We start from the raw sequence: 27,202 nt of genomic DNA on the forward strand, positions 1-27,202 counted from the left end.
TATGCAAAACTAGTAGAATTCATCTATGTAACTGTGAAGAATGCTTGCTCATTTAATAAGTCATGACACAATGGAGGTGCAACTATAAATACCCAATAAAAGAATCCACTGTTACTTTTGAAAAATAAAGCTTATTTAAGACTAACAATTTAAGTTACAGTATAATTCAGTTTTGGATTAAACACAAAAACAACAAGACTTTCAAATAACAATAATAAAAGAACATTTTATTAAAAATGGAAGTTTGTCAAAACTTTATATATCAAAACTAAGGCCACAGCTACTGCTAACAAAGTAAACTTCAAAAGATTTTTATAATATGATTTAATTTAGAAATCTCATACAAAGCTATTTTACAAATGAATACTTAAACATTTCAAAAACTTAACACTGTTTACTCTAAAAATTAATGTTACAAATTACTGAAGTATCAATACATAAAACGTATGTTTCTCTTGGTCCTTTGAGAAAAGTAATTTTTTTGCATGGGTCCAGCTACAGAAATAAATAGAACCATAAGAAAGCAATTGCAATGTTAACAGCCAATAATCCTCCCTTTTTGTTGTTGAGTTCATTTTCTTGAACTTTAAACGTCTCCAGTCATAATAGCAATGAACTCCTCCTGATTGACTGTGGTAAGAGAGACAGAAGGTAGTTAGACAAACACAGTAGAGGTCTATAATAATGACAGAAAAATATTTAATGTATATGTTGCACATTTTATTTTAAAGCTTCCCTTTTGTATTCTTAGATACTGATCCAATCAATGCACACTGACGTTAATAAACATAGGTCTGGATTTTTTGCTTCCAATTTATAACAAGTTAAGACTCTTCATTACACAAAATGTATTCACAACACTGTTTTCACAATTTTTAAAAACGTAAGCCAGAAGTTCAGTATTTAGGCATCACTATAGAAGTCATTGAAGTCAAACGCTCAGTGCACAACAATATCTTGCCATAGCAATAGTTCTATTTACCTATTATAAAAAGTAATTAAAAAGATAAACTGTTAAAGAGACTGTAAAACTCCAATTTGGAATACTGTGCACAGTTCTAATCACTCTTATACAGAGAAGTTATGAGGAAATGTTAAATGTATTCAACATTTCATCATTGGAAAAAAACCTTTCATTGTGGAGGTGTTCGGGTCTCTTCATGGTTATGGCTTAATTTCAGTTTGCCTTTAAAGCAGGGATTCAACTACTTTGTTGTGTATGAAAAATACACTATCTTCCCCAAAATTATAGTACTTAACAATGAATTTACAAGTAAATTTGTTAATTAGTTTGAGTTAAAATTAAACTGGATCCTTAAGAAATGTAGCTTCTGTTGCAGTGTTTCCTTTGCGCCAGATAATTTTAATAATGGACTAACAACTGTGATAGGTTGCCCCCCTTAGGATACCACCTGATGTGCTAAGATACCACTGAACCTGCCTGTTATGCCTGCCTGGGCACCCTTTTTACCTGTCTTGCTGAGCCAAGCTATTAAGCCTCCTCCAGCACACACAGAGGCAGGGCCACACAAAATTGCAGAACGAAACAGACACTGAGATCAGTTCTGGGAGGGCTCAACTTAAGGGACTTGCCCCAGCACTGATGTATTCAACTCCCTTGGAGTGCAGACCCAAAGTTCTATTATGAAATCTGCCTCCATTTCTTTATCAGCCTATAGGTGCCTCAGTTCCAGGGCCCTCTGAGGTGCAGCCTTTTGTTCATCAATTTCCATGTTTTAATTCTATCTCTTATGCATTTTTCGCTTTCTTCTACTTGCAATCTGTAGCACTCCAACTTTGATAGCTTCATTTTCACTTATTTTGTTGCTTTTCTGCATCTACTTCCTTTCCCCGAAATAAACAAACAGAAAATAACAAACCAGTAATCGCTTTGTCTGTTCTGTAGTCACCACACTTAAAACTCACTTAAAATCACCACCAGTGTTTCAGGGCAATAAGCTGTGCAAACTATCCTGCCTACTATGCCACTATGATGGGTAGCCCCCCTTAGGACACCACCTGATGTGCTGAGATACCACTGAGCCTGCCTGCTATGCCAGCCTGGGCACCCTTTTTACCTGTCTTGCTGAGCCAAGCCATTAAGCCTCCTCCAGTACATACACAGGCAGGGCCACACCCAACTGCAGAACAAAACGGACACTGAGACCAGTTCTGGAAAGGCTCAGCTTAAGGGATTTGCCCCCAGCACTCATGTCCACCTCTCTTGGAGTTCAGACCCAAAAGGTATATTATGAAATCTGCCTCCTCCCTGCACAGCCTCTTACCGCCTCCCCCCTCCATCCCCAATTGTGAATTTGTCCAAATGGGGTTATATCATAGACAAGAAATAATTTTATTAACTAAAAAAAAAAGTGAATTTTAAGTGAATATAAGAGAAACAGAACAAAGCAGATTACTGAGCACATAAAACAAAATACGCAAGCTAAGCTCAATATACTTAAGAAGCAGGTTACAAAAGATAATTTCTTACCCTAAATGTTATTTTAGACAGGCTGCAAAGTTTCTGTGATTTAGAGTTCCAGTTATATTTCTTTTCAGACTGGACTCCTGTCTCAGTCTGGACTCCCACTCCCACCCCGTCTTCCGCTTTTCCTTCAGGTGTCTTTAGCAGTCTTTCTTCTTGGGCAGACAGGCCATGGACAAGAGGAGTCCCATTTGCCTTCCTCTCCACTCTTAAATAAGATATAAGGCAGGAATCGTGTTTCCCAAACTTGACTCCCCTTCCCTTTCAGTGGCAAGTTACAAGAAGTCCCCCGATAATGTTTAGTATCAGGTGACAAGACCACCTGACCTAGCAGTGTCACAGTTACATCCTCGGATGCCTCCCAGGAGGGGGAGAGATTAGTATCTTCATGGTCTTGTTGTTCCTTCCTGATAGCCCATCAAATCTGATGGCCTGTTGTCTGGTGGGTGTCTTCCGAATACATACCCAGTTGTAATTGTTACATAGTCCATATTCCTAACTTTAGATACAAAAATGATACATGCATACAAACTGGATAATCACATTCAGCAAATTTTAACCTTTCCAATGATACCTTACAAGACCTATCTTGCATAAAGCATATCTCGGTTATATTATATCCATATTATAAGCATATTTTCATAAAGAATATGGAGTGAAATGTCACAACAACCATGCTTCAAACTTTCCATATGATTAAAATTAATTGAAATCTTACACACAAGTTAAAGAAATTAGGCTGTAACTAAATGAAGTTATTACTGATTGTTGTATCCAATCGTTATGATTGTATAGGCTACATCAGTAGTTCTCAAACTTCACTGCATTGTGATCCCCTCTGATAACCAAAATTACTACATGATCCCAGGAGGAGGGACCGAAGAACGAGCCCTGCCACCCCAGGGCAGGGGGGGAGGGAGGGGCCAAAGCTGAAGTCCAAGGGCTTCTGTCCTGGGCAGGGGGCATGGAACCTTAACCTTGGGTGGTGGGGCTTGGGTTTGAGACTTGCTGGGGCCCAGGACCAACACCAACCTTGACAACCCCATTAAAATGGAGTAGTGACCCACTTTGGGGTCCCAACTCACAGTTTGAGAACCCCTTTGTTACATAAAGGTTCAGACCCAGAGCTGAAGTAATTCTTGAAGAGCCATTTTGACATCAGAGGTAACTCCACCAATCACTATACTTTCTCTAAAGCTAATCTGCACACGTCCCCTCTCCGGCTCCTATGCAGAGGCGCGGCCAGGCGGCTTTCCACGCTGCCTCATCTGCAGGCACTACCCCTGCAGCTCTCATTGGAGTGTATAGGAACCGGAGCGGGGCCATGCCGCGGCTTCCGGGAGCCACGTGGTGCAGCCCCTGACCCAGCGCCCCAGCCAGAGTGGGCCCAAGCTCTGTGCTCCGGCCCCTGACCCAGCGCCCCGGTTAGAGTGTGGTCGAGCCACACTGTGCAGCTCACGGGTCAGCTTAAATGGCTCACGGGCCAGATCCAGCCTGCACCCTGTAGTTTGTCCACCCCAGCTTTACATAGTTAGTTTTGAGAACCACTGAGAGTCCACAGTGGCTTTTTACCAAGTCACATGGAATGTAAATTCAGGGATCAGAATGTGACTTTAATCAGTTAATTTTGTTCTCAGAAAAAGACATTGGGTGTAGCCCTTCACACCTAGCAAGTTACCAAAGTGGCCTGCAAATTCTGCCCACATTCCTAAAATATAAGGCAAGTATATACAACAAAATTAAGTCAACTTAAGTTACAACAACATACAGCTACCACAGTAATTAAATCGCATTTGCGTGTCCATGATGCATGTCCTTACTACCAGCGTCTGCATTGATGCAGAGAGCTGTGCACCACAGCTAGCTATCCCACTGTGCAACTTGCTACCACCTAACACAGGGTGTTTTGGGAAGGGTTTGCAATGTCTCATGGGGGTAAATGAGTTGCACCGGGGTGATGGGGAACATGATTTCAATGTCTCATGCCATTTTCTCCATCCCATAATTTTGTCTGCATCCCATAATGTTCTATGCCTCTTTTCAAAAGTCCCACAAACCCACACGTCCACTCTATGTGTGAGAAGCATGGATCCTGCACAGCTCTGCAAGACTGTGATGAGCTTTAAGAGCACAGGGCACCTGATTCTGCAGTATTTGCAGAGTCACCAGAGGAGCCACAGGGACCATGACCCAATTCTTTGGAGGCTAGCTTGCTGTGGGACATAAAAAGAAACAATTCAATCTTGTTGGCATTCACAGAGCAGCTGCAGATGGTGGGATGCTAGTTCTGGGCCCAAGATCCAAGCACTGATGGGTGAGATCACAGTGTTATGCAGGTATAGGATGATGCACAAGGCCACATTTCTGGATTTCTGTGCAGAGCTCACCCCAGCTCTCCAGCACAATGACACCAAAACAAGATAAGGCCTGCACTGACAGTGGAGAAGTGAGTGACAATCACTGCATGGAAACTTCCAATGCCAGATTGCTACTGATCAGTCGGGAATCAATTTGGAGTTGGGAAATCCACCGTGGGGGTTGCTGTGGTGCAAGCGTGCAGGGCCATTAACTGTGTCCTGCTGTGAAGGACTGTGACTCTGACCAATGTGCAGGACAGAGTGGATGGTTTTGCAGCAATGGGGTTCCAGAAGTGCAGTGGGGCAATAGATGGCACACATATCCCTATTTTGGCACCAGACCACATTGTCACAGAGTACATCAACATAAAGGGCTACTTTTCCATGGTACTGCAAGCGGTGGTACATCACCATGGACGTTGTTGTGACATCAGTGTGGGATGGTCAGGGAAGGCGAATGACACTTGCATCTTTAAGAACACAGGCCTGTTCAGAAAGCTGCAAGCAGGGACTTTCTTTCCAGACTAGAGGATTACCATTCTGATCCTTAGAAACCCAGTCTACCTCTTTCTCCCGTGGCCCATGAAGCCGTAAACCAACTACCTCGACAGCAGCAAGGAGCACTTCAACTACAGGCTCAGCAGGTGCAGAATGACAGCTGAATGTGCCTTTGGCCATTTGAAAGGCTGTTGGCAGTGTCTTCTCATGAGATTAGACCTCAGTGAAAAAAACATCCCAATGGTTATAGCTGCCTGCTGTGTGCTTCATGATATCTGTGCAGCAAAGAAGGAAAAAAGTTTCCTGGGGTGAAGGTGGAACAACTGTCAGTTATAAGAAGAGCTCAATGAGGAGCTATATCGTTCAGGGAGCCTTTGAAAGACCATTTCAATAGTGAGACACAGTAATGCATGTTGCTGTAGCATGATCTAGCATTGTTTTTTGCACCCCGATATGAACCTTGTAATGAGCGCTGTGTGTGTAGTAATATCCTTGTCCGCTCCGTCAACTAGGGCGATCCTTCAAGACCTGTGCTGATTATCTGAAGTACCAGAGGTTTGCAGGATCTCTTGGAACATGTCATCCTATGTCCTCTTCCTTCTCCTTATCTGGCTGAGTTGCTCTGCTGGTGTGGATGGTGGGACCGTCAAGGCTACATTTCCAGCAGCAACATGCAGAGGTTCTATTGTGAGTATATTCACAAAATAAATGGAAACTTGGTATAATGAACTCACTACCTTCAATCCACACAAGTTGCAAGCACTACATTCTCACTCCTCCTGGGGATTCACAGAGCATGGCAGATGTCCCAGCCATGGTGAGTACAGACCAGGGAGGTGATGCATGTGGAGTTCAAACAATAAGGGCGGGGACTAGCTCACATGCCTGCAGATCGGACAGTTGAACTGAATACTGACACCATTCTCCACAGGCGATGGTGATTTCAGATGAGATATCTCACTCTGGAGGGTAACAGAGGCTGAAAGGAAACAGTTCTTTCACACTTCCAGCTGCAGACTGGGGCTATATGTTGTTACCCTGTGCGTTGCAACAGTGCCTGCTGAAGTAACTACTGAGTGGCATGGGAGAATGTCCTACCGCAGCAGAAGAAATAAGGCAGCCCTCCCCAGAAACCTGCAGCAGAGCATTGCAGACTACTTTCAGGAAAGTTTCCTCAAGATCTCTATGGAAGATTCACGGGACATCCTGCTGCACAACAACAAACTGTTCTGCAGGGCTCCCTCTACCTAACTGTATATGGGAATGAGAACAAGAGAGCAACTCTACCTCTACTGGATATTTAACTGTCTTTTCTAGCATGATTAAAAAAAGAGTAAATGAACAGACATGTCACTGTAATATCAAAGCAAACTGTCTACTTATCAGTGATTACTTCCCCTGCATCAGGCTCACCCATGCTGGACTGCAGGGATGTGCTCGACTGCTCTGGAGTCAAAAAACATCCTGGCTTGCTGAACCACTGGATCCCCTGGTCGCTTGTCTCCCATATTCCTCCTCCTCACTGTTCTCTCCAGGGACCTGTATCTCCAGCTCCTCCAAAGTATCCACAGGGCTCTTGGGAATGGTTGTGGGGTCTGAGGATGGCAGCTCTTTGTAAAAGCAGCATGTCTGCAGCTCTGCACTAAAGTGACTGTTAGACTCCTTTGCCTTCTGAAACACCTGCCGCTGCTCCTTGTCTTTCACACTGCATTGCTGTGGGCCCCTCTTGTAGCCCTACCCCCACCCTCCACAAAACCCAAGCAATCTGCTCGTACATATCAATGTTTCTATAGCTGGATCGAAGCTGTGCCTGCACAGCCTCTTCTCCTCACAGATCCAAAAGATCCACCACTCCTGTGTATTCCAGGCAGGATCCTGTCTGCAGCATGGAGCCTGCATGGTCAGCTAGGCAGTCACTAAGTGCGCTCTCCACACCAAGCAAACAGGAAATGGAATTTCAAAAATTCACAGGACTTTAGAGAGGAGAGGTGTACACCTGTATACCTGGCCACTGGGCAGCAGAGTTCAAAATGGTGACCAGAGCAGTCACCATAGGGCATTGTGGGACATCTCCTGCAGGCCACTAAAGTCAACGTAAATAACATAGTGTCTACACTGACACTGCGTCGACCCAACTACATTGACCTAAGTGTTATGCCTCTCACAGTGGTGGAGTTAAGTCAGCGTGGCAGGAGGAACATTTTAGCATAGGCACTTACTGAGTTAGGTCAACGTAAGCTGCCTTGCACTGACCCAATTCTGTAGAATAGATCAGGCCTTCATCATCATTAAAACAGATAAGGGGCTTATTTAGCTGATTTTTGCTTAGCTTTCGCTCTAATTTTTCCATACACACAGATATACAACACTCCCACTCGCACACCAGTCCCTATAACTTAATCAAGCTATTCCTCTTACAGGAAGCAAGATCCATTGTTATTTTTAATTTTAACATGTTGTGGTAGGTGCTCCGATATTATGGCAATGGAAGTCATATAAACAAAGCGGAGAGATATAGGCTTTAGGCTACTATTGCATCATAACACTTGCTATGTAAGCCGCCTGAAATTAGTTGCACAGAACTAGAACATAAAAATGCAAATCCGTTGATAAGTCCCAAAGGAGACAAGATGTCAGAGTACCTAGAACAGGTGTTGCTTGGGTAAGACAATATTCCTTAATACTGCAAAAACCCTGTTTTTCTATTACTTGCTTTTGGATTTTCCCCATCTTTACTAAAGATTAGGTTCTATCTCATAGTAATTGTGGCATTGCGTTGAATACTGATAAGATTAGAGATTTGTTTTCAATATAAACATGGAAAATATAAACCATTTAATACTATATTTAGAGAATGAGTTTCTTTTAATTTACTAACAATCTCTTTGAATGTGTCAAAAGCACTTCGCACTGAGTCACCATAACAAATACGTTTGTTTTTTAAATATTTTGTGTTATCCAACCCTAAAAGTGTCTATAAAGAAATTAAGACACATTTTCCCCTACATGTTCACAAAACTCCAAAGGAACTCACGTGATTGATTTAAACCTTTTCCAAAACAATCATCAGGCTGAGGCTGCCAATCAAGGAGGCCTGGTCTCCCTTCACAGCCCAGCAATATTTATCCTGCATTTGACCAAAAGGTCACTGCAGCATAGTGTAAAGGTCTCCCACATCCCCACTGCCTCTTCAGGAACTCTCAACAACTGAGAGCTCAGGTCAAAATACCAATTGAGTCTCAAATTGTGCTACTAGCGTACTGCTGGTCCAGTGCATTTTTATTATTTTGGAGAGAGAAAAATACCATACCCAGAATATATCTGCAGAATCCCTCAGACAACAAGAACTAGCTCATGCAGGTACAGCATTACATTTCTTGTGCCATATGCTTACCCCTCAAGCTACAAATCTGCCAACATAGGACATAAGCCACTGAAATGTGTGAAAAGTTACTGAAAAACATGACCTGTGTTTTGCTGCATGTCACCATGTAATGGATAGATTACAATTTTAAGTGTATAGTCTGTTTTTCAAGATGCATTCACACTGTGTGACTCAAATAAGCCAGTTTTCCAGTACGTCACTCTTGCCTCCCAGCAGAGTCCCAGCTTGGAACCCTTTGTCCTAGACAGGTTGTACATCACAGTCATGATTTTTAGTGGCAGACCCATGGATCAGGGTGGGGAAATTAAGCATCCAGCCTGCTGCTTAATTTAATCTGGCCTGCAGCAAGTCTCTGCGCTGTGGGCTGGAAGTCCCAAGCCTTGATGCCCCCACCCAGGGCTGAAGCCGCGAGCACCGGCTCACCCTGTTGTGGGGGGAGCTAGGGTTGCCAGGCTGTTAAAAGTCTGGTCGGCTTTGCACAGCTTCCCAGAAACAGCCGGCATGTCTGGCCCCTAGGTGCAGGCGTGATCAGGAAAACTCCATGTGCTGCCCCCAACCCCAACTGTGCAGCTCTCATTGGCTGGGAACCTCGGCCAATGGGAGCTGGGGGGAGGGGGATGCACCGTGCACAGCTGCCTGGCTATGTCTCTGCAATGTGGGCCAGACATGGCAATTGCTTCCAGGAGCAGTGCGAAGCCAGGGAACCTGCCTTAGCCCTGTTACGCTGCTGACTGAGAGCTGCCTGATGCACCTCCAGGCCGGAGCCCACGCCCCAAACTCCCTGCCCCAGGTTGGAACCCTCTCCCGCCCCCAAACTCCCTCCCAGACCCTGCACCCCGAACCCCCACCCCAGGTCAGAACTCCCTCCCAGAGCCCTATGCGCCAGCCCAAAGCCTTCTCCTGTATCCCCAACTCCTCATCCCTGGCCCCACCCCATAGCCCACACCTCTAGCAGAGCCTGCACCCCCTCTGGCACCTCAACCCCCTGCCCTATCCTGCACCCTGAACCTTTCATTTCTGGCCCCACCCTGGAGCCTGCACCCCCAGGTGGAGCCCTCACTCCCTCCCCCCGCCCAGCCCAGTGAAAGTGAGTAAGGGTAGGGGACTGGAGTGAGTGGGAGGTGGGGCCACAGAGAAGGGACTGGCCCTCGGGGATGGGGCAGGGCAGGGACAGGGTAAGGGTGTTCAGTTTTGTGCAATTAGAAAGTTGGAAACCTTAGGGGAAGTCCCAAGCCTCCCACCACCCTGTGGGGCTGGAGCCGTGAGCGCTGGCTTGCCCCGCTGCAGGGGGAAGTCCTGGGCCTCCGCACTCCCTCCTTCATACTCCGTGTGGCCCACAATTTATTTTTTTCTGTGAGTCAATGGCCCCTGATAGAAAAAAAGGTTCCCCACCTCTGCTGTAGATCATCAAATAGCTAGGACTTAGGCTTCTTTTCAGTCTTACCAAATTCTACCTCACTGACTGATATCAAAGTGTATCCATGCAGATCGGCCACTAGGGTGTAGGACAGCGTTTCTCAAATGTGGGTCGTGACCTCATTTTAATGGGGTCGTCAGAGCTGGCTTAGACTTGCTGGGGCCCACGCCCAAAGCCCAAGGGCTTCAGCCCCGAGCAATAAGGCTAAAGTTACAGACCCCTTTCCTGGGACTGAAGCAGATGCAGAGGCAAAGCTATGGAGAATTTTGCTATTGCTGTTAAAAGTGTTTGTGCAACAGAAGCCACTGAGAGGCTACAGGAGACTGAATGCTGCTTCAAGCAGTATTAAGTTGTGATTTAGTGTAGCTGGAAGTCGTGGATTTCATATGCTGTTCCACTCATGGTCCCAAAATACCATAGAAACCTGACCTCATGAAGCTCCAGCACAGAAGCTGTTAGAGAGCAGAGAATGATGTTCTGGAGCTGTACTTCAACTGCCATTTCTGCTCTCCAAGGACAGAACCAGTAGATTTGAGTAGCCTCCGCTAATGGAAGGGAAAGGGGACAAACTAGCATTGGTTGTCAGTGGACCTTTGTTCTAGCACAAAACAATACCATTTTAACATAAGAGGACTGTTAACACAAAAGAGGTGTTATTTCTATAGTTACAGTATATTTTAAAAATGATACTAGTAGTCAGTTTTAGATATTTTTTCGTAGGGAGAGTTGTAGTAAAGAAGAAAAGATTTTGTTACATAGCCCAGATGTTTGGAGCTAAACAGAACAACGATTCACAGATTTATTTTTTTCAGAATGAATCTTTAAGTGTAAGAAACAGCATCAGTTTGCTTTAGAGAACTGGAAGAAACACAAAATCTTACAGAAAAACAATGTCATAGATCAATATTATGCTGTCAGTCTCCCACATACATTCCTGTACTTGAATACCTAATGAGAAAAATGAATGGTTCAGTGGATAATAGGAAATGGAGACTTTCACTTCTAGGTCATCATTTTTAATTCAGAAATGTCAGCAGTGACCCAAAGTAGTTACAACTCAGTAATCTTTGCGAAATAAATTGGTGGTCTCTATTCAATTCCTACTTACAAGGTGTACACATAACAAAAGTTACCATCACAACTGGCACCCTTGTTGGCAACTTCAGCAAAGAGGCCAAGGACTTAATATGCTTGCAGACTGAACTACTCTCTCAACCTCAGAAATCCTCTTTTCAAAAGAGCACTGAGGTCAACTGTGAAGATGCTGAGGCAGGGAGAGGTTGGGGGAAGAGAGGAAGAAGGAGGCTTGCATCTACAGCTGTGTGCTGTACCTGTTCTGAGGATAATTTGAGGATTTCAACCTACAGTATTATTAATGTAGCAATTTTTGAGTACCAAATCCACTTAAACTTGAAGGAACTCACAGGACTTTTTTCATTATTACAGTCACCCCATTTAAAGATGAAATATTCCCCCAAAAAGTATCTGATTAGAGTAGCATTCTAACTCATGAAGAAAAACTAACTACCATCATCATCATCACCACCACTTGTTTCCTAGCAGTGGTAGCTATGTGATGTGTTCATGTATGGCCTCTTTAGGCCTGAGATACTTAACTAACAGTCCTTCACTAACTCCTTAGTGGCAGTTGCTAATAGATATAGCACTTACTTCTATGGATGGCCTTTTCAGGGACATCCTTTGTGATTTTCCTTTAGGATTTATCAATTTCACCATATTCAATAATTCAGTTAAGTATTTCGTGATTTGTGTGGAAATGACTGCAGCGTAGTTCAATTCTGGAAGTGGCAAAATGAAGTTCCATGTTTGACTCAATTACTTCCAGCTGCACCTTACTAGACCTCTAATATAACTTAGTTGTATCAGAGTTACCGGTGATCACGTTCAAACAAGAAAGAACCCAACTTAACTTTCAGGTCTCAAGATGTGTTTGCAGAGTTAGAAATGATTAAATAAATAATAGTAATCAATCTCTTATTTTGTCAACTGAGCAAATTTGTTCTGAAAGTCATTAAAAGACAAACAAAGAATTTAACACTGACCACTTTACAGTTACTTCTCAGACCAGAACCACATTTTAAGTCAAGATTGGGACAAAAATAACAAGGCAAGATGAGTTTTATTTTGTTCAGTTCAACACTTACTTTCTCCATCTCCATCTTTATCAAATTCTTCAATCATAGCTCGTAGTTCTTCATCAGACATGTTTTCACCCAGTTCTCTAGCAACACGGCGCAGGTTTCTCAAGCTTATTTTACCTGAGTCGTCATCATCAAATAATTTGAATGCTTTGAGTATCTCTTCTTGTGGATCTCTGTCCAATATCCAGTCTGTCACTAATGTAGGGAAAATAAGATACCATTTATTTCAAAAATGGCAATTTCACAGTGTCCCAGCTCTACTTTCTAAGTGAAATTAGTCCTTTTTTCCTAAGCTTCTGGTTTTTAAAACTATTTCACCTGTTCAGATTTCTCTTAACTTTCAATCAGGCATTTTTAATTTACTATTAAAGGCTTAAACACAAGTATTTCTAGTTAGTTACAACAGTTTTTGCACAGTTCCTAAGTTAAGATCTGTTGAATACCCCAGACTCATCTTTGTTTCACGTCTTCCATTCAGTTTTAGTGTCAACACTAAATTTTAGGATTGGGCCAGAAAAGAAGATTGTCTTCAAACACTGTCTCCTGTGAAGACAAGATGTCTGATTAGGATATTAAATGTTTGCTGTATTACATTCAAAGGCACCAGTTGGGGGACTGCATGGCTAGTGCAGCATTATTCCAAAACAAAAAAAGGATCAGTCTGGAAGAGGAAACTGAAGCCAAGTCTCTTCAGCACTGTGCACTTCAGATTTGACAGCAACTGACATGGTACAGTCTTAGAAAGGAAGCTTTAGGGAACCACTCAATCTGCCTTTCCTTCTACTTTTTCTAGCAAAAGTAGCTTAATCATTGTCACTTCCCAATACCGACATTTTGAGGGCATAATTCATAGACTAGGACAGGGGTTTTCAAACTTCATTTCACCATGACCCCACTTCTGCCCTTCCTGCAGCCCCTATTGGCCTGGAGCAGCGAACCGCAGCCAGTGGGAGCCGCGATCAGCCCAACCCGCGGATGCGGCTGGTAAACAAACCGGCCCAGCCCGCCAGGGGCTTTCCCTGATCAAGCGGCAGACTGGCTTTGAGAACTACTGTCACAGAGTTTAAAATCATCAAGTTTTGGTGTAGACCCGTTTATAAGGAAACCCCCACTCTATGATGCATCACTTTTTTACCAAAAATATCTGGCTTATGAATGAGTATATATGGTAAATAGAAATATAAAAGTTGAGGGTGGAGAGTCACTGGACATATACTTTTTAACAGCACTTTACACTTTCACTGCTGCATTTTTCTAGTTCAGTTCAATATGCTTATGCCGCATTTATTTACTTGTTTATCTTATTTCCTTCTATTTTCCTTGTATACCTTTCTCCTTGTGGCATGTCCAATTACAATGGAGGTTGAAAAGCAGTTTAACCTCATTTGTACTTTTGATACATAGACCTTTCCCACAGTACCAGTCTGCAGGAGGCTAAGTCTACACAGCCATAGTCGCTTTCAAATTGGTGCTCTGGGAAAAGCTGGGAAAAGCTCTACTATGCAGGATGTATAAATGTGATTGTGTTGCTTCTAAATTTTGTGGAATCCTCTTGATACTGAGAGAGAAGCAGTTGGGTACTAAAAAGCATGGGTATCTAAAAATGAGAGCTATGATACAAACTGCAACAAGAACAAAACAGTGAGGGTAATTAACCATTTTACCAAAGGTTAGGGTAGATTCTCCTACACTGGAAATTTTTAAATCAAGATTGGATGTTTTTCTAAAAGATATGCTCTTGTTCAAACAGGAATAAAGTCAGGGAAGTCCTACGGTCTGTGTTATCCATGAGGTCAGACTAGATGATCACAATGGTCCCTTACGGCTTTGTAATCTATGAAAGAAGCCCCAACCTCCCAAGGCATTGAGGAGGCTTTACTATATAAAGCAAGACACTAATCCAGGAAGGCTTAATCAGTCTTGATTATTCTTTTTATCACATCCATTTGTGAGTCCTATAGCAGAGAAAAGCAAGACACAATAATCTGTTGTGTCAAAATATTTCGCTAGTAATTGCTTCACCCATTTCTGGAAACAACAGAGAAAACATCTTCACACTTTGTACCTGCTAAGTCTTGTATTACAGGACTTGCTATTTATGACTTTCAACAAGCCATTATAAATACTTCACCCCTGCTGGGGCTTACAGAACCATTTAGAACTTGCCATTGTTTGCAGATGCAATGAACTGTCTGGTTTAGTGAACTTGACAGGAAAAAATTAGATCTAAGCTCACAAATTTATTGTAGCTCGGCTGAAAAATTTGAGTGTATTGATTTAGCTTTAAAATAATCATGTATGTATAGAGGCATTACATTATTTGAATAATCTTAGTTGTCCTTTGACCATGACAAATTTAGATTTACTTATCCAAAGAGCACTCCAAAAAGCTAATCAAAACCTATTATCCTAAAAGACCGAAGATACAAAATATATGCAAATTTCAAAGAGGATTCTTGACTTTATAAAATAGTTTATTCATTTTGTTTTTTGTGGTTCATTCCTATGTTTAAGCTAGTAAACAACTTGCAGTATAGTAGTGAAGATGATTAAGGTGTATTTTTTCCCTTCTAATTTACATCAAAGAAAACAAAATGTGGCTAACTAATTTTACTGTGCTGTAAATTCCTGTATCTCACATTCCTCCACTCAGTTCAGTTCATTCAGCTAGATGAAGTATCCCATACCAGTTAAGGAGAAAGGGCCAAGTGATTTTCACCAGAGCTGAAATTGACTCAAAGTTTAGAGATGAGTTCAGACAAGAGTATCACCTTCTTATGCTGTAAGTGGTTCTGTCCAGCTGAGCTGCCTCATGGCCACTCAAAGCAGGAATAGGGACAGAAAAATAGAAACTGTTTGAACGTAAGAGATAAAAGGGGAAAAACAGGAAAGCACACACATAAGAAAAGAGAAATTCCATCTCACCAGAAGCAGCACCTGTCAGTCAGACAAAGAGTACTTCCTTCAGAAAAATCACTTCTCATGTGTAGCCGCAGTACAAAGAGTAGGGAGGTGTGAATCAATTTAGCTAAGTTAAGAAAAATGCAAAAAGCCCCAAAATCATAGCAGGGAGGGGAGAGAGAGAGCACATGTGTGCGCTGGTAATTAAGTGTTTCTTTAACATTTCCTTTTGATAGATGGGGGACGTAGGGTCAAAGTCTATTAAACTGAACATCTTCCATTAAGACCTCTTCCCACCCATCTTGAATCAACTGCAATGACAGTATTGAACACCAGAGTTACAAACTGACCGGTAAACTACACATCTCATTTAGAACCAGAAGTATGCAATCAGGCAGCAGCAGAGGTAAACAAAACTTTCAATATGTACTTAAAATCATATACGTACCAACTTCATTAAAATCTTCAAAGGTGATTTTGCCTGTTGCATCTCTATCATAATCTTTAAGTATTTTTAGTACATCAGCTTTTTTTACATCAAAACCCAAGGCTCTCATTGCCACCTTTTGGAGTAAAACAGAAGTACAATAATATAACACCTTCAAAATATAGATCAGATGTCTCTTAATCCTTTTAAGAAGGAAATGTTACATAAAACTATGCATTTTAGAGGAGAACTGTGTTCTTTATTTCAACTGTGAACATTTGTAGTTACCCTTCTACAGCTAAATTAAGAATCTTGGCATTCACTCTAAATCACACTTGTCAAATCCTTTCCCACTATATACATATGCAAACTCCACTGCAGATAAGGGTTATACAGGAAAGGGAGTTACTCTGTCTTATATGCCTCTGTTCTCCAGCTGTCTCATCTTGAGAACCACAGTGTAGGTAATACCTAATCATACAGATATTGAACCTTTTATATAATAATGAGAGATGTGGATGCAAGTATTTCCCTTGAGTCCTAACTATACTGTCTAAAGGTATAAACACACACACACCCCCACCAATAGTCCCCAGTTCTCCACCACCTTCAGAAGACCTAAACTAGCTGAGTTTTGAAATAAGTGGTTGGAGGAATAAGGAGGGAGTTTGCATGGCTCTACAGAGGTAAGACATTCAAAGAACAGGAGTCACAAAGTAAATAACTCTCTTTTGTTCATTCTAGCATTGCATTCACAAAGCCACTGTAGGAGGCTAACTAGCTATTTCCTCCCAGAGAAGCCCTACTAGTTGCATAATAAGAGAAGCACTGCCCTCCAGAAAACATGATGCAGTATCAAGAGAACAATGATTCATACAGTATCTTGTATGCTGAGCACTCCTGAAAATAAGGCCAAATTTATTTACCTGTCTAAATGTGGGAGCTCTTTTAGAAATATAGCCAATCAAAAGTTAAGTGAAAAACAAGTTACCTTTAATTCATGATAATCTATTGCTTTATCTTTGTCTGTGTCAAACAACTCAAAAGCATCTTTAATTTCTTGCTTCTGTTCTTCAGTCAGTTCTCTTCTTTTTTTCCTTTTGGTTTTGTCTACCGCAAGATCATTCCTATAAGTTAAAAAAAATAAGCTCATTGTAAATAATAATAGGATTTATCATTTCAAAGCACGTTACAAATGTAAACAATACAACAACATGCCTGGGAGGTAGATATTCTACCGATTTTGCACAAGAAGAAAAATGAGGAAGACAAGCTCAAGTGACTTGCCCAAACCCAAAGAGGGACTCTATGGCACAGCAAGGATTATTTATTTATATAGACTTGTAGTATAGTATCTAGGACATACCTCTAGGGCAGGAGTGGGCAAACTCCCTTGTCATAGTATAATTCCCAAATCTGAACCTTAGCGTCCAAAATATGGGTACCAGCATGAATCCTCTAAGCTTTATTACCAGCTTAGATCCTGTAGTGCTGCCACCAATCAGGACTTAGGGTAGAGCGCCTGATAAGCTCTGGTCTCCCCCAAAAACCTTCCCTGGGGACCCCAGACTCAGATTCCTGAGTCTCACAACAAAGGGAATAAACCATTTCCCTTCCCCTCCTAGATTCTCCCTGCCCTGGGTACAGCTAGGAGAGAGAGACAGTATTCAAGTTCCTGAATCTAACACAAAGAGATAAGCAGAGAGCAAGTTGTTTATCCCTCCCCCCGTCCCCTTCTTCTCTGTCCCACCACATTCTCTGGTGAGTGCAGACTCCCTCGCTGGAGTCTTCCCCAGAAAACCAAAAGATTCATATAGATTCTAAAACAGAGGCAAAACTTTAAAAAAAGAAGGAAAAGACATTAAAATTGTCTCTGTAATCACAGATGAAAATTACGGTCTTTTAGCTTATAGCGACAAGAGAAAGAAAGCGTTCTCCAGCAAAATACAATTTAAGATATCTCCATAAATACACAATCTGCAAATAAGAAAACATTTTAAAAGACTATAACCGCTCTTTTTTATAACCGCCTTTTTACTTACTCACTATCTGAATAGATAAGAGACTGTAGCAGGGAGATTGCAGAAACTGGTTTCACCTCTAGTCCTGTCCAGGACCCAGAGAGAACAAAGCCAAACCCCAAAAACCAAAACAAAGTGCTTTTCCCTTTGAGATTTGAAAGTATCTTGTTTCCTGATTGGTCCTCTGGTCAGGTGTTGTTTGTTGAACCCTTTCCAGGTGAAAGAGACATTCCCCCTGACTGGCCCCCCAGGACTCCCATGCCGATCCAATCGCCCCCTGCTCCCTGACTGCCCCCTGGGACTCCCTGCCCCTTATCCAACCCCCTCACTCCCTGCCCCCTTACCATGTCACTCAGAGCACCAGGACTGGCAGCCCCGCTGCCTGGCCGGAGCCAGCCCCGCCGCCGTGCAGTCTAAAGCACTGGAGCAGGCCGGCGGCTCTTCCAGCCCTGCTACCCAGAGCGCTGGGTGGCATGGACAGCTGAGGCTATGGGGGAGGAGAGACACCAGGGGAGGGGCCGGGGGCTAGCTTCCCCGGGCCAGGAACTCAAGGGGTGCGCAGGAGAGTCCCATGGGCCATATGTGGCCCACGAGCCGTAGTTTGCCCACCTCTGCTCTAGGCACTCTAACATTAATTAATAAATACAGTCTCCAAATCCACACATCTAATGATTTGCTCATACAGCTCCATATAACTTTTCCCACCAACACAATCATAATCACTCCATATCTGACCATGCTAAATCCCTCATTTCAAATCCTCCCCAAATGCCCAAGAGACTAAACCAGGAAGGTTTTACTAAGGTTTTAATTTACTACTAGAATACTGATAAATCTGGCAAACCAATTGGGACAGTGAACTGCAGATCGGAATACCCCTCGTGAAAAATGCCCTGCGGGTAGCACCTTCCATTTAAACCAGGAGTGCCTCACATGATCATAAATATGTGTTTTCACACAGCTAGAGAGGCAGTTTCTCAGGTAACAAGATCTTAAACCATTTCTTTTATTTATTTATATTTATAAAAGATACTATATACTCTGGGTTACAATATCACACAAAACTTCCATAAAACTTCACTTGTACAATGCTCCAAACAGCAAATAACGCTCCAAAGAAATGCATAAATTTAGCAATTTACGAGTTAAAACTTTAAAATCCTAAACTCCGCTGGAATGGCAACAAGGAGATAGTGAAAATGGGGCATGTTTCATAAGCACAAGCTGGAAAACTATACGCAGAGCAAACCGATTCTGCATTAGCTTCAGCTTGTTAATGGTCTCAAGATGTAGCACTATATATTACAGTAGTATAGTCTTGTGGTGACAAAGGCAGCCAAAGCAGAAAAAAAAAACCCATGGGCCACAGTTACTACCTAAATATCTGGGAGAAAGCCAGGAACTAAGATCCCCGAACTACAAATACATTACCAATGGCAGCCCATTTGCTCCAGTAATGGTGCAGACCCCTGCCCTCCATCCCCAAAAGCTCTTTTTACCTCTTCTGGTTGTAACCCCCAAATTTCCAATATTACTTCAAACTTGCCTCTTTTCAGCCAGTTAGGTCTTGTCAAAGCTTCACCTCAAGTAGAAAATGGATAATTTGTTCCACTATACTGGCAGGGCCAGAAAGGACAGATACGCAGAGGTGGATCTCATCAGAATAGCCCAGCTCTACTCACCAAACCTTGTAGTCTCAAAGACATGTGAAAAAGGGATGACAATCTTATGTGCCCCTACAAGTAATACAAGCAATTTCTCAAAACTATCAGCTGAGATGTCTCACAAGAAAAGACTGGAGCCTAACCAGAGAGACTCCATCCCAACTTCCTCCACCTAGGGTTCACATACTGGTCAATATCTCATGGTCAATGGCGTCAAAGGCAATTGACAGATTCCTTATGATATAGCACCAAAACAGAAAGCCAAAATGGCATTAAGCAATAGCTGAAAACACCAAGACAGTGCACCAAGAGCTGCTAACAGAGTACTGAGGGACCTCAAGTAAAGTTGCTGAAGGATCATAAAACTTTTAAGGTACCTTAACTTATGAAAAAAAAAAAAATAAACAAACTAACAAATCAAAGCATAGAGGCAGCATATGGTCTAGGCTGGGGTGGCCAACCTGAGCCTGAAAAGGAGCCAGAATTTACCAATTTACATCGCCAAAGAGACACAGTAATACATCAACAGCCCATCAGCTCCCCCACCCTGCTCCCAGCACCTCCCACCCACCGGCAACCCTGATGATCAGCATCTCCCCCTCCCTCCCGATCAGCTGTTTCTTGGCATGCAGGAGGCTCTGGGTGGGGGGAGGAGCGAGGCTATTGCAGGCTCAGCGTAGGGGGCAGGACGGGGTGAAGTAGGGGTAGGGCCTGTGGCAGAGCCAGGGGTTGAGAACCGCCCCCCCTCCCACATTGGTAAGTTGGCACCTATAGCTCGAACCCTAGAATCAGTCCTCTACTAGGAGCCGCATATTAATTTCTGAAGAGCCATATGTGGCTTTGGAGCCACAGGTTGGCCACCCCTGGTCTAGGTGACAGGGCAGTGGCCTGGCGATCCAGGCCAGAAAACCCAGATTCAAATCCTGCCTTTAACTATTAACCTGCTGTGTAAGCTAGAACAAGTCACTCTACCTTTGTGTACATGTTTTCCCTATCACCTTTTGTCTGTCATCTCTCTCTCCAAGGCAGGGACGAGTGCTCTCTCTCTATATACACGTCTGTACAGTGCTCAGCACGACGGGACACCTATCTTAACTGGAGCATCTAAGACCCTACTGCACTATAAATAATAATGCCAAAAAGATATCTTTAGACATAGTGCTGAGGTGCCCCACAGCAAGAGCTGAGGATATCCCAAAAAAGAAAATCAAGGCAGCCAAAGTCTCAAAGTAAATTAAGATAACTTCTAAGCATGACCAAAGAAACTCCAAAAACTTGCAAAAAAGCACCCCTTTTTGTGAATATAAGACACTCACACAAAACATCAGGAGAAATCCACTACATGATGAAAATCACAGGAAAGAGGAAATAAATAAAAGGATTCCTGAAACAACACACAGATGAATTGAAGTGGAGAGATGGAGTGGCAATTGAAATGATGTAGCCTGAGGAAAGCTTATTTGCTAACTGCGGTTAAAAATTAAGAGATTGGAACATTTTGGAGGCTGCAAATGTAGGCTCAAACAGCATACAGCCTCTGATTACTGTATAGTGCATTCACAAGGGCATTTGTTAAAGGGAAGAGGTGTTGATTCAGGATAAGGGGTGCAGATGTTGTTTGGATATAGAGGATTGTTTGCTAAGGGGGACTGAGTACAGTTTGAAGATATTGATGGATGACCCCAGGGATATTTGCTTGGAGGGTATCTGTTTAGAGTGGGAATGTCAGGTTGCGCACAGGGATGTTTGCTTTGGCAGTCTTGAAGCTACAAGATATTGTTATTCTCTGTGTATATACACACATTGGCAAATTTACTGGGGTGCTATTGGATATGGATGTGTGTTGAGGGTGTTTGTTCAGGATAAAGGTGTTAGCTTGCAGTAAGAATGCTGGATTGCAGATGAGTGTATTCACTCAAGTTGTTGCTGCATGCAAGGTGTTTCTTTGCAGAGGGAGTTCACTGTGTGGACTGGCTGGTGTTGGGATGCGTGCATGTGCATGCATTGGTGGCTATTTAACGAGGGCTACTGACATGATGCAAGAGCAGTGGTTCTGAAACTTTTGCACTGGTGCCCCTTTCACATAGCAAGCCGCTGAGTGTGACACCCCCCCCCCTTAAATATATTAAAAAGTGCTTTTAATTTATAACACCATTATAAATGCTGGATGCAAAAAGGGGTTTGGGTGGAGTCTGACAGCTTGCAACCCCCCATGTAATAACCTCATGACCTCCTAAGGGGTCCTGACCCCCAGCTTGAGAAACTTTGTGCTAGAGAACTGTTACTGAATGAGTAGGTGGGACAGTTGCCTGTGATGGGTGTTTACTGAGTATTTGTTTACTGCATATTCTTACAGAAATTGCTTCTCTTCATCCCCTGGAAAAAGGGCAGAAAATTCTGATGGATGACAGAGTACCCTATCAGAAATTACTTGCTCTCACCTTTCCTCGCCCCATTTACTTTGTCAGTAACACCAGCCTAGACAACTCTTTGCTTCTCACACAAACATCTCCATGCTTTCTTCCGTGGTGACCTTATACCGGCAACTCTCACCAAAATGCTACACCTCTTCTATTATAATTATGTATTACATGTATTGCAATAGCATCTAGAAGCCCATTATGCACCAAAATCCCATTGGGCTTGGCATCGTACAACAGCACAAAAAATTGCTAGCTCAAAGCATTTATACTAGGGATTCTGTCATCAGCAACCAGCCCATGGTGTAGCTGTACCAGTGCAAACAAAGTATACATAAGAAAAACTAAGGCTTGCACCAGCTGAACCCACCTTGCACTCTTTTTAACCCTAGCTGGTGAAGAGTTTATGTAGGAGATCACTCCAGCCATTGAAATTTTGTGCATTCCAGCCTTTAGGCTTCTGTACTTTATGAAAGGCCTAAAACAGCCCACAGTTAGCTATAGAGTAGGGAGTTGGAAAAGTAGTTTAGACCCACCCTTCACAGATTCTAATCTAAGACCAAAAGGGACCACTGTGATCATCTAGTCCAACATCTTGTATTATCACAAGCCATAGAACTTGCACAAAATAAATCCTAGAGCATCCATTTTAGGGATCCAAACTTGATTTAAAGTTTGTCAGTGATGGAATATCAACCATAAACCTTGAGAAATTGTTCGAACTTCACTCACTTCTTCAGCTGTAGGAATGAAGTTCACATTTTTTAAAAATGTAAATAAATTAGATACCTTTTAATTTCTCTGGAGACAGTACTGTGTCTACCCAAGTATTTGTTTAACACTTAGCAAAAGGGAAGTTTGATCCTGAAAAGGGCCTTAGTACAACACTGAAATGCAAATACTAATTACTAGCACCACCTTTCCCTCCCATTCTGCAGATGCAGAGTACATACTCAGTATATCTGAAAACTGAAAACCAGGTGCATCAATGTATATTGATTTATACAGACAAAATGCAGGATTTGGCCAAATATGTGCTTTACAAAGCTCTAATCACGTGTATACTATTATTTACTGTATTGACAGTATGTGAAATGCAACAGGAAAGATGATGTCTTAACACTAGATTCTGAAATCTTATTTTTGACGCCTAGCTGCTCTCAAACTCAAACAGGCAAAACAAACTTATTGAAAGTCATTGCAAAGTTAACGATTATTTAAAACGAAATGTCTGTTTTAACAATGAAGTTTCTGAAGCAAAGCTGAACTTTATGGGTCTTGTACATACATATGGCAACAGCCCTTACTAAATAATAGTCTGTACAGATTAACCAAAGCGTTAAGGCCGCATCTGCCCAAGGGGTCCGCACTGATCCTGTGGACGGATCACCCTGAGTGGCTAAATACTTTAGCTAATCTTAATGACTATTGCTCGGTGTAGGCTGCCGTCACGGGCAGAAGTGGGGGCGGACAGGAGGGCTGTAGGTCACCGAGGGGCTGCTGCGATGCTCTGTGCCAGACGCTCCCCACGGTCTCACGCCTCCGCACTGAGCCCTTTTTTGGTACCTTGAAACCGGCAGGAGTCCTGCAAAGCGCTAAATCCATGTCTCGCCGGAGGGGAAGGGCCCTGACACAAGGGTAGGTTGTGGCAGGCAGCTACTGGCGGCAAAGAGCTGGGATACATGGGCCCCAAGGTGCCTCCACAGCCCCAGCGCTGGGTGGGGGCCCCGAGTCGCCCCAGCCTCTGCGCAACGCCAGACCTTCCTCCCCGCCCCCGCTCTCTGCCCAGGCCCGCCCACTGGGGTAGTAGCCCTGGAGGGGAGCGGCCCCAGCAAGCGCGCTCGGTCCCGGCCGGTCACAGCCTAGGCTCAGACCCCGGCGCCTCGCTCTATCCATACCGACCTCAAGGCCAAACTCATGGTCGCGTCCCCACCCCCGGCCAGACCGGACTGAGCCGCACTGGGTTTCCCCTGCCGTCAGCGGCACCAGCAACGGCGGCACCGCCGCTCCAGCTTCCCCTTGGAAACGCGATACACTCTAGACGCAACAGCCGAGCTGCCCGCTACCGCTAATCTAAGTGGCTGAGCAAGAGCTTCCTCCCACCCTCCTTCCTGAGATACTCTCTTATTGGTTGAAATGCTTGTCAACCAAAGAGGTTTGGTTGACGCGTTCGGCTGCCGATTTTACCCAGAATGCCTCACGGCTCAGGCTTTGCATTGGGGAAGCGGCGGTTAAATTTCAAAAGCGGTGGGAATGTGGGTCAGATGCCGGATGTAGCTGTGAAGCTCCGCCCTCCCGCTAGCGTCGGGCCGCCCCAGCCCGGGGTTTGCTGCGAGGCAGCCTGTGACGCTCAGGAGGCTGCCGGGAGAGGCGGAGTCTTTTCAGTCAGGAGGCGGGAACGCTGAGGTGGGCGGATCCCTGTGGAGCCGAACGGCGCTTAGGACCCTGCCTGGATGGAGCGCGTCTAGGCACCAACACTGACAAAGTCTCTGACTTCAAGGGTCTGGCCAGGAGAGGTGCCGTAGTAGTGAGGTATTAGGAAAAAGACATCTATAGTTCATATTTCTGGAGGGGGGAGGGTGTGCTTTGAGAACATATTTTTACATGTTTTTCTGGTTTTACGCCCTTGAGATTCTTCCCAGCCTGAGGGGTACCTCAGAGATGGTAAGTGGTGTGTGAATTGGGAGTTTTTGTCCATTCTGTATGTGCTGTTCGGCTTTGTAGTTGTACCTTGGAGATTTTGGGGGAGGGGATATGTGTTCTTGGTCTGGCTTTGCAGTTTTCCTGTGCCTATGAGGTGTTTCTATAGTATCAGAAGAGTTAGTGGAGTGAATCTAGTGGTGAGTTGTATAGTAATCCCTTCAACATTTAGGCTGTCCTGACCCTGGATGAGATTACCTTGATGCAGGTGAGTAGGAGGCAAAGAGTGACCTTATTTAAAAAGGGAAGGGACAGACCAATGAGAGATGCCGTGAAGTTATTCACCAAGATGGTGTCACGGAGTTCCCGGGCGATGCTCTGGAACTGTTCCCTGTGAAGCCAGTCAGGACTCTGGTGAAGTTGCCTTTCTGTGAGCAGACTGTCTCCAGGGCAAGGAGCTCACACAGCTTCCACCTCCTGGGTCTAACCTTGGAGCATTTGGCATCCTCTGCCCTTCCGTGCGCTTCCCATAGCGAGTCTGCCCTGGTGAGAACCTGGGGAAGCCACAGGCTCCTGCACCCCAACTTCACAGTCAGATGTGACTCTTATCCAGCCAGTAAAACAGAGGTTTATTAGATGACAGGAACATGGTATAAACAGAGCTTATAGGTTTAGAGAACAGGACCCCTCAGCTGGGTCCATCCTGGGGGGCAGCGAGCCAGACACCCACGTCTGCACTCACTCATCCGCAGACAGCTCCAAACTGACGTCCCCTTCAGCCCCTCGTCTCTGGGCTGTGTTCCTTTCCCGGGCCAGGAGATCACCTAATCTCTTTGTTCTCCCACACCTTTAGCTGTCTCCTTGCAAGGGGAAAGGGCCCTGGCCATTAGTTGCCAGGAAACAGAGTGTTGGCCATTTATGCACACTGGCCCTTTGCTCTGCAACAGTCTCACCCCCTAGAGACTTAAGTGCATAGGGGAAACTGAGGCACCCACACAGTATTCAGAGGAAACATTAAGAACAGCCCCACTTCGTCACAGATGGTTCCTCTAGAAGTGCTGGAGGAGTGGAAGGAGCTGACTGCAAGCTGTCCCCGGAGAGGGGTGGAGGGGGTGGCCATGCAGCTCTTCCTCATAATCTCTGAACAATTTTTCAGCCTTAGCTTTTGCTGTATCTCCCCTATAGACATGTTGAACATGCAGAGAAAAATAGTGTTCTCCAATGATTGCCTGAAGCATTCACTGTTACTCAGTCTGTAAGAATGAGTGTTAACAGGGCATTTGTAGGGGATCAGTACTCTGTCACTTTTACAGACATTCAATGTCAATGTCTACCTCATGTAAAGTGAGAACACTAACCAAACTCTCTTTCTGTAACCACTGCCTCAATAAACATTACAATTTTCACAAAAGAATGTTTTCCTTATTTGAATCCCCTGCAGGGAGGGAGGAGATAAAAGCTGCAACTGTGATACGCTGCCAGCCACCATTTTGAGGTGGCAGATGGGGGAGGTAAAGATATCATTTGCCAAGCAAAGGGAAGGGGAAATAAAAATAGATAGATAGGCATGTGCCTTCCAGAGTGTGGCCTTGAAAATGGTCTCTAATTGGGGCTTCATCATGAGATAGAGGCCAATTATTTGGCCAGCATATCCACCATTTTAAAAAGGTGTAGGGAAGACCGAAGGACAAATAGAGACAGCATGGGCTGATACAGCGAGCAAGGCAGGGACCTGGGCCTCAGAAAATCTTCTAGCTCGCATCCACCTAGAATAGCTGCAGCTATGGGACACCTCGAACAGAAGCTAGTACAACACTATAATAATTTAATATTTATATTTTATTATGTTATAAAAAGACATGCCAAGGTTCCCTTCACAGGATCTACCTACTCAGTCTTGGTCATGGTCTCAGTTCAGCTTCGAGAAGCTGCTTGAGGCATATTGTAGGGCTCCTTGAATATTATCACAGCTATTGTGATAAAATGGAATCCAGGAGCAAATAGACAAAATCTGGCTGTACTCCAGCTTATAAACAGGGCAGGGAACATCTGGTCAACTTGACCCCAGAACAGGGGAGGGCATGCAGGTAAACAGAGAGGCCAATAATGGTTACCTGAAAAGTAGAGTAGGATAAGAATTGGAAGACTGCCAAAGCAGTTTGCAGCAGCATTGCCTACACAAGAACAATAGACCGAATTAACTTGATCTGCAGCAAAGTTAGTACACTTCAAAAGGACTCCAGAATGTGATAAATGCAGTCAGTGCACTATAATGAATTGCATCCTGTGTACACAGGTGTTTTCAAATCAGATTAACTCAGTTTAGTCCTGTTTAAACTCCCCATAGAAACCAAGCCTCTCTTTTATTATGTGGCTGAAGAGTGCCTAGCATATGGGGCCTTGACTTTAGTTGGGTCCTCTAGTAAAAGCTCTGTCAGTGGGGACCAAAATGTCCTTGTCACTATAAAGTTGAGAGACTTGGCAACACTGTAATCACTGTTGCCAACCTCAAAATTTTAAAAGTCATGATATATATATATATATAAATGATTCTGGTCTATCTTCTGATATCTGAATTCCTGCCCATCCTCAATGCATGTGAGACAATTTTAAGAGTTCAGAAATCAGACAATAGACCGGAATCATTTTTTATATTCATGATTTTTGGAGTCTGGTTCATGATTTTTAAAATGTTGAAGTCAGGAATAGTGAGGACCCCTTCTTAAGTATTCACTTATGGGAGGGCTCAGTGCCTTAGAACACTACTAATATATTAGAGCCTTTCCCCTCTAGGTCACCAGTCTTAATCCAGCCCAGCTCAGTAG

The 27,202-nt window shown here is 43.7% G+C and overlaps 1 protein-coding gene across 4 annotated transcripts; it reads right to left on the bottom strand.

Moving 5' to 3' along the window:
* Positions 1 to 374: 374 nt before the first annotated feature.
* CETN3 (centrin 3) lies at positions 375 to 23,820 on the bottom strand. 4 transcript variants are annotated; one of them, XM_075067075.1, is made up of 5 exons: positions 16,624 to 16,800; positions 15,654 to 15,768; positions 12,308 to 12,499; positions 2,020 to 2,141; positions 1,386 to 1,412 (listed from the first exon to the last, which is right to left on the bottom strand). In XM_075067075.1, the coding sequence occupies exons 1-5, from the start codon at positions 16,783 to 16,785 to the stop codon at positions 1,401 to 1,403; spliced, it is 603 nt and encodes a 200-aa protein (XP_074923176.1). In that variant the 5' UTR covers positions 16,786 to 16,800; the 3' UTR covers positions 1,386 to 1,400. The 4 variants fall into 4 exon arrangements, with proteins under 4 accessions (XP_032619995.1, XP_074923176.1, XP_074923175.1 ...); XM_075067077.1 differs by lacking the exon at positions 1,386 to 1,412 and adding an exon at positions 23,640 to 23,820 and having other exon boundaries at positions 1,936 to 2,141; positions 16,624 to 16,759; XM_032764104.2 differs by lacking the exons at positions 1,386 to 1,412; positions 2,020 to 2,141 and adding an exon at positions 375 to 630.
* Between the last annotated feature and the right edge of the window lie 3,382 nt (positions 23,821 to 27,202).

This window comes from Chelonoidis abingdonii, chromosome 6 (genome assembly GCF_003597395.2).
Source record: "Chelonoidis abingdonii isolate Lonesome George chromosome 6, CheloAbing_2.0, whole genome shotgun sequence".
In the NCBI taxonomy this organism is placed as follows: Eukaryota; Metazoa; Chordata; order Testudines; family Testudinidae; genus Chelonoidis; species Chelonoidis abingdonii.

Excerpts from the sequence above, each read along its gene's own strand:
- CETN3 (XM_075067075.1), bottom strand. The coding sequence starts at position 16,785 with ATGAGCTTATTTTTTTTAACTTATAGGAATGATCTTGCGGTAGACAAA. Across the intron at positions 12,500-15,653 it reads TGAAGATTTTAATGAAGTTG|TGACAGACTGGATATTGGAC; the intron begins GTACGTATATGA and ends TCCCTACATTAG. Across the intron at positions 2,142-12,307 it reads TAAAGATGGAGATGGAGAAA|TTGGGTGTGGCCCTGCCTGT; the intron begins GTAAGTGTTGAA and ends TTTGTTCTGCAG.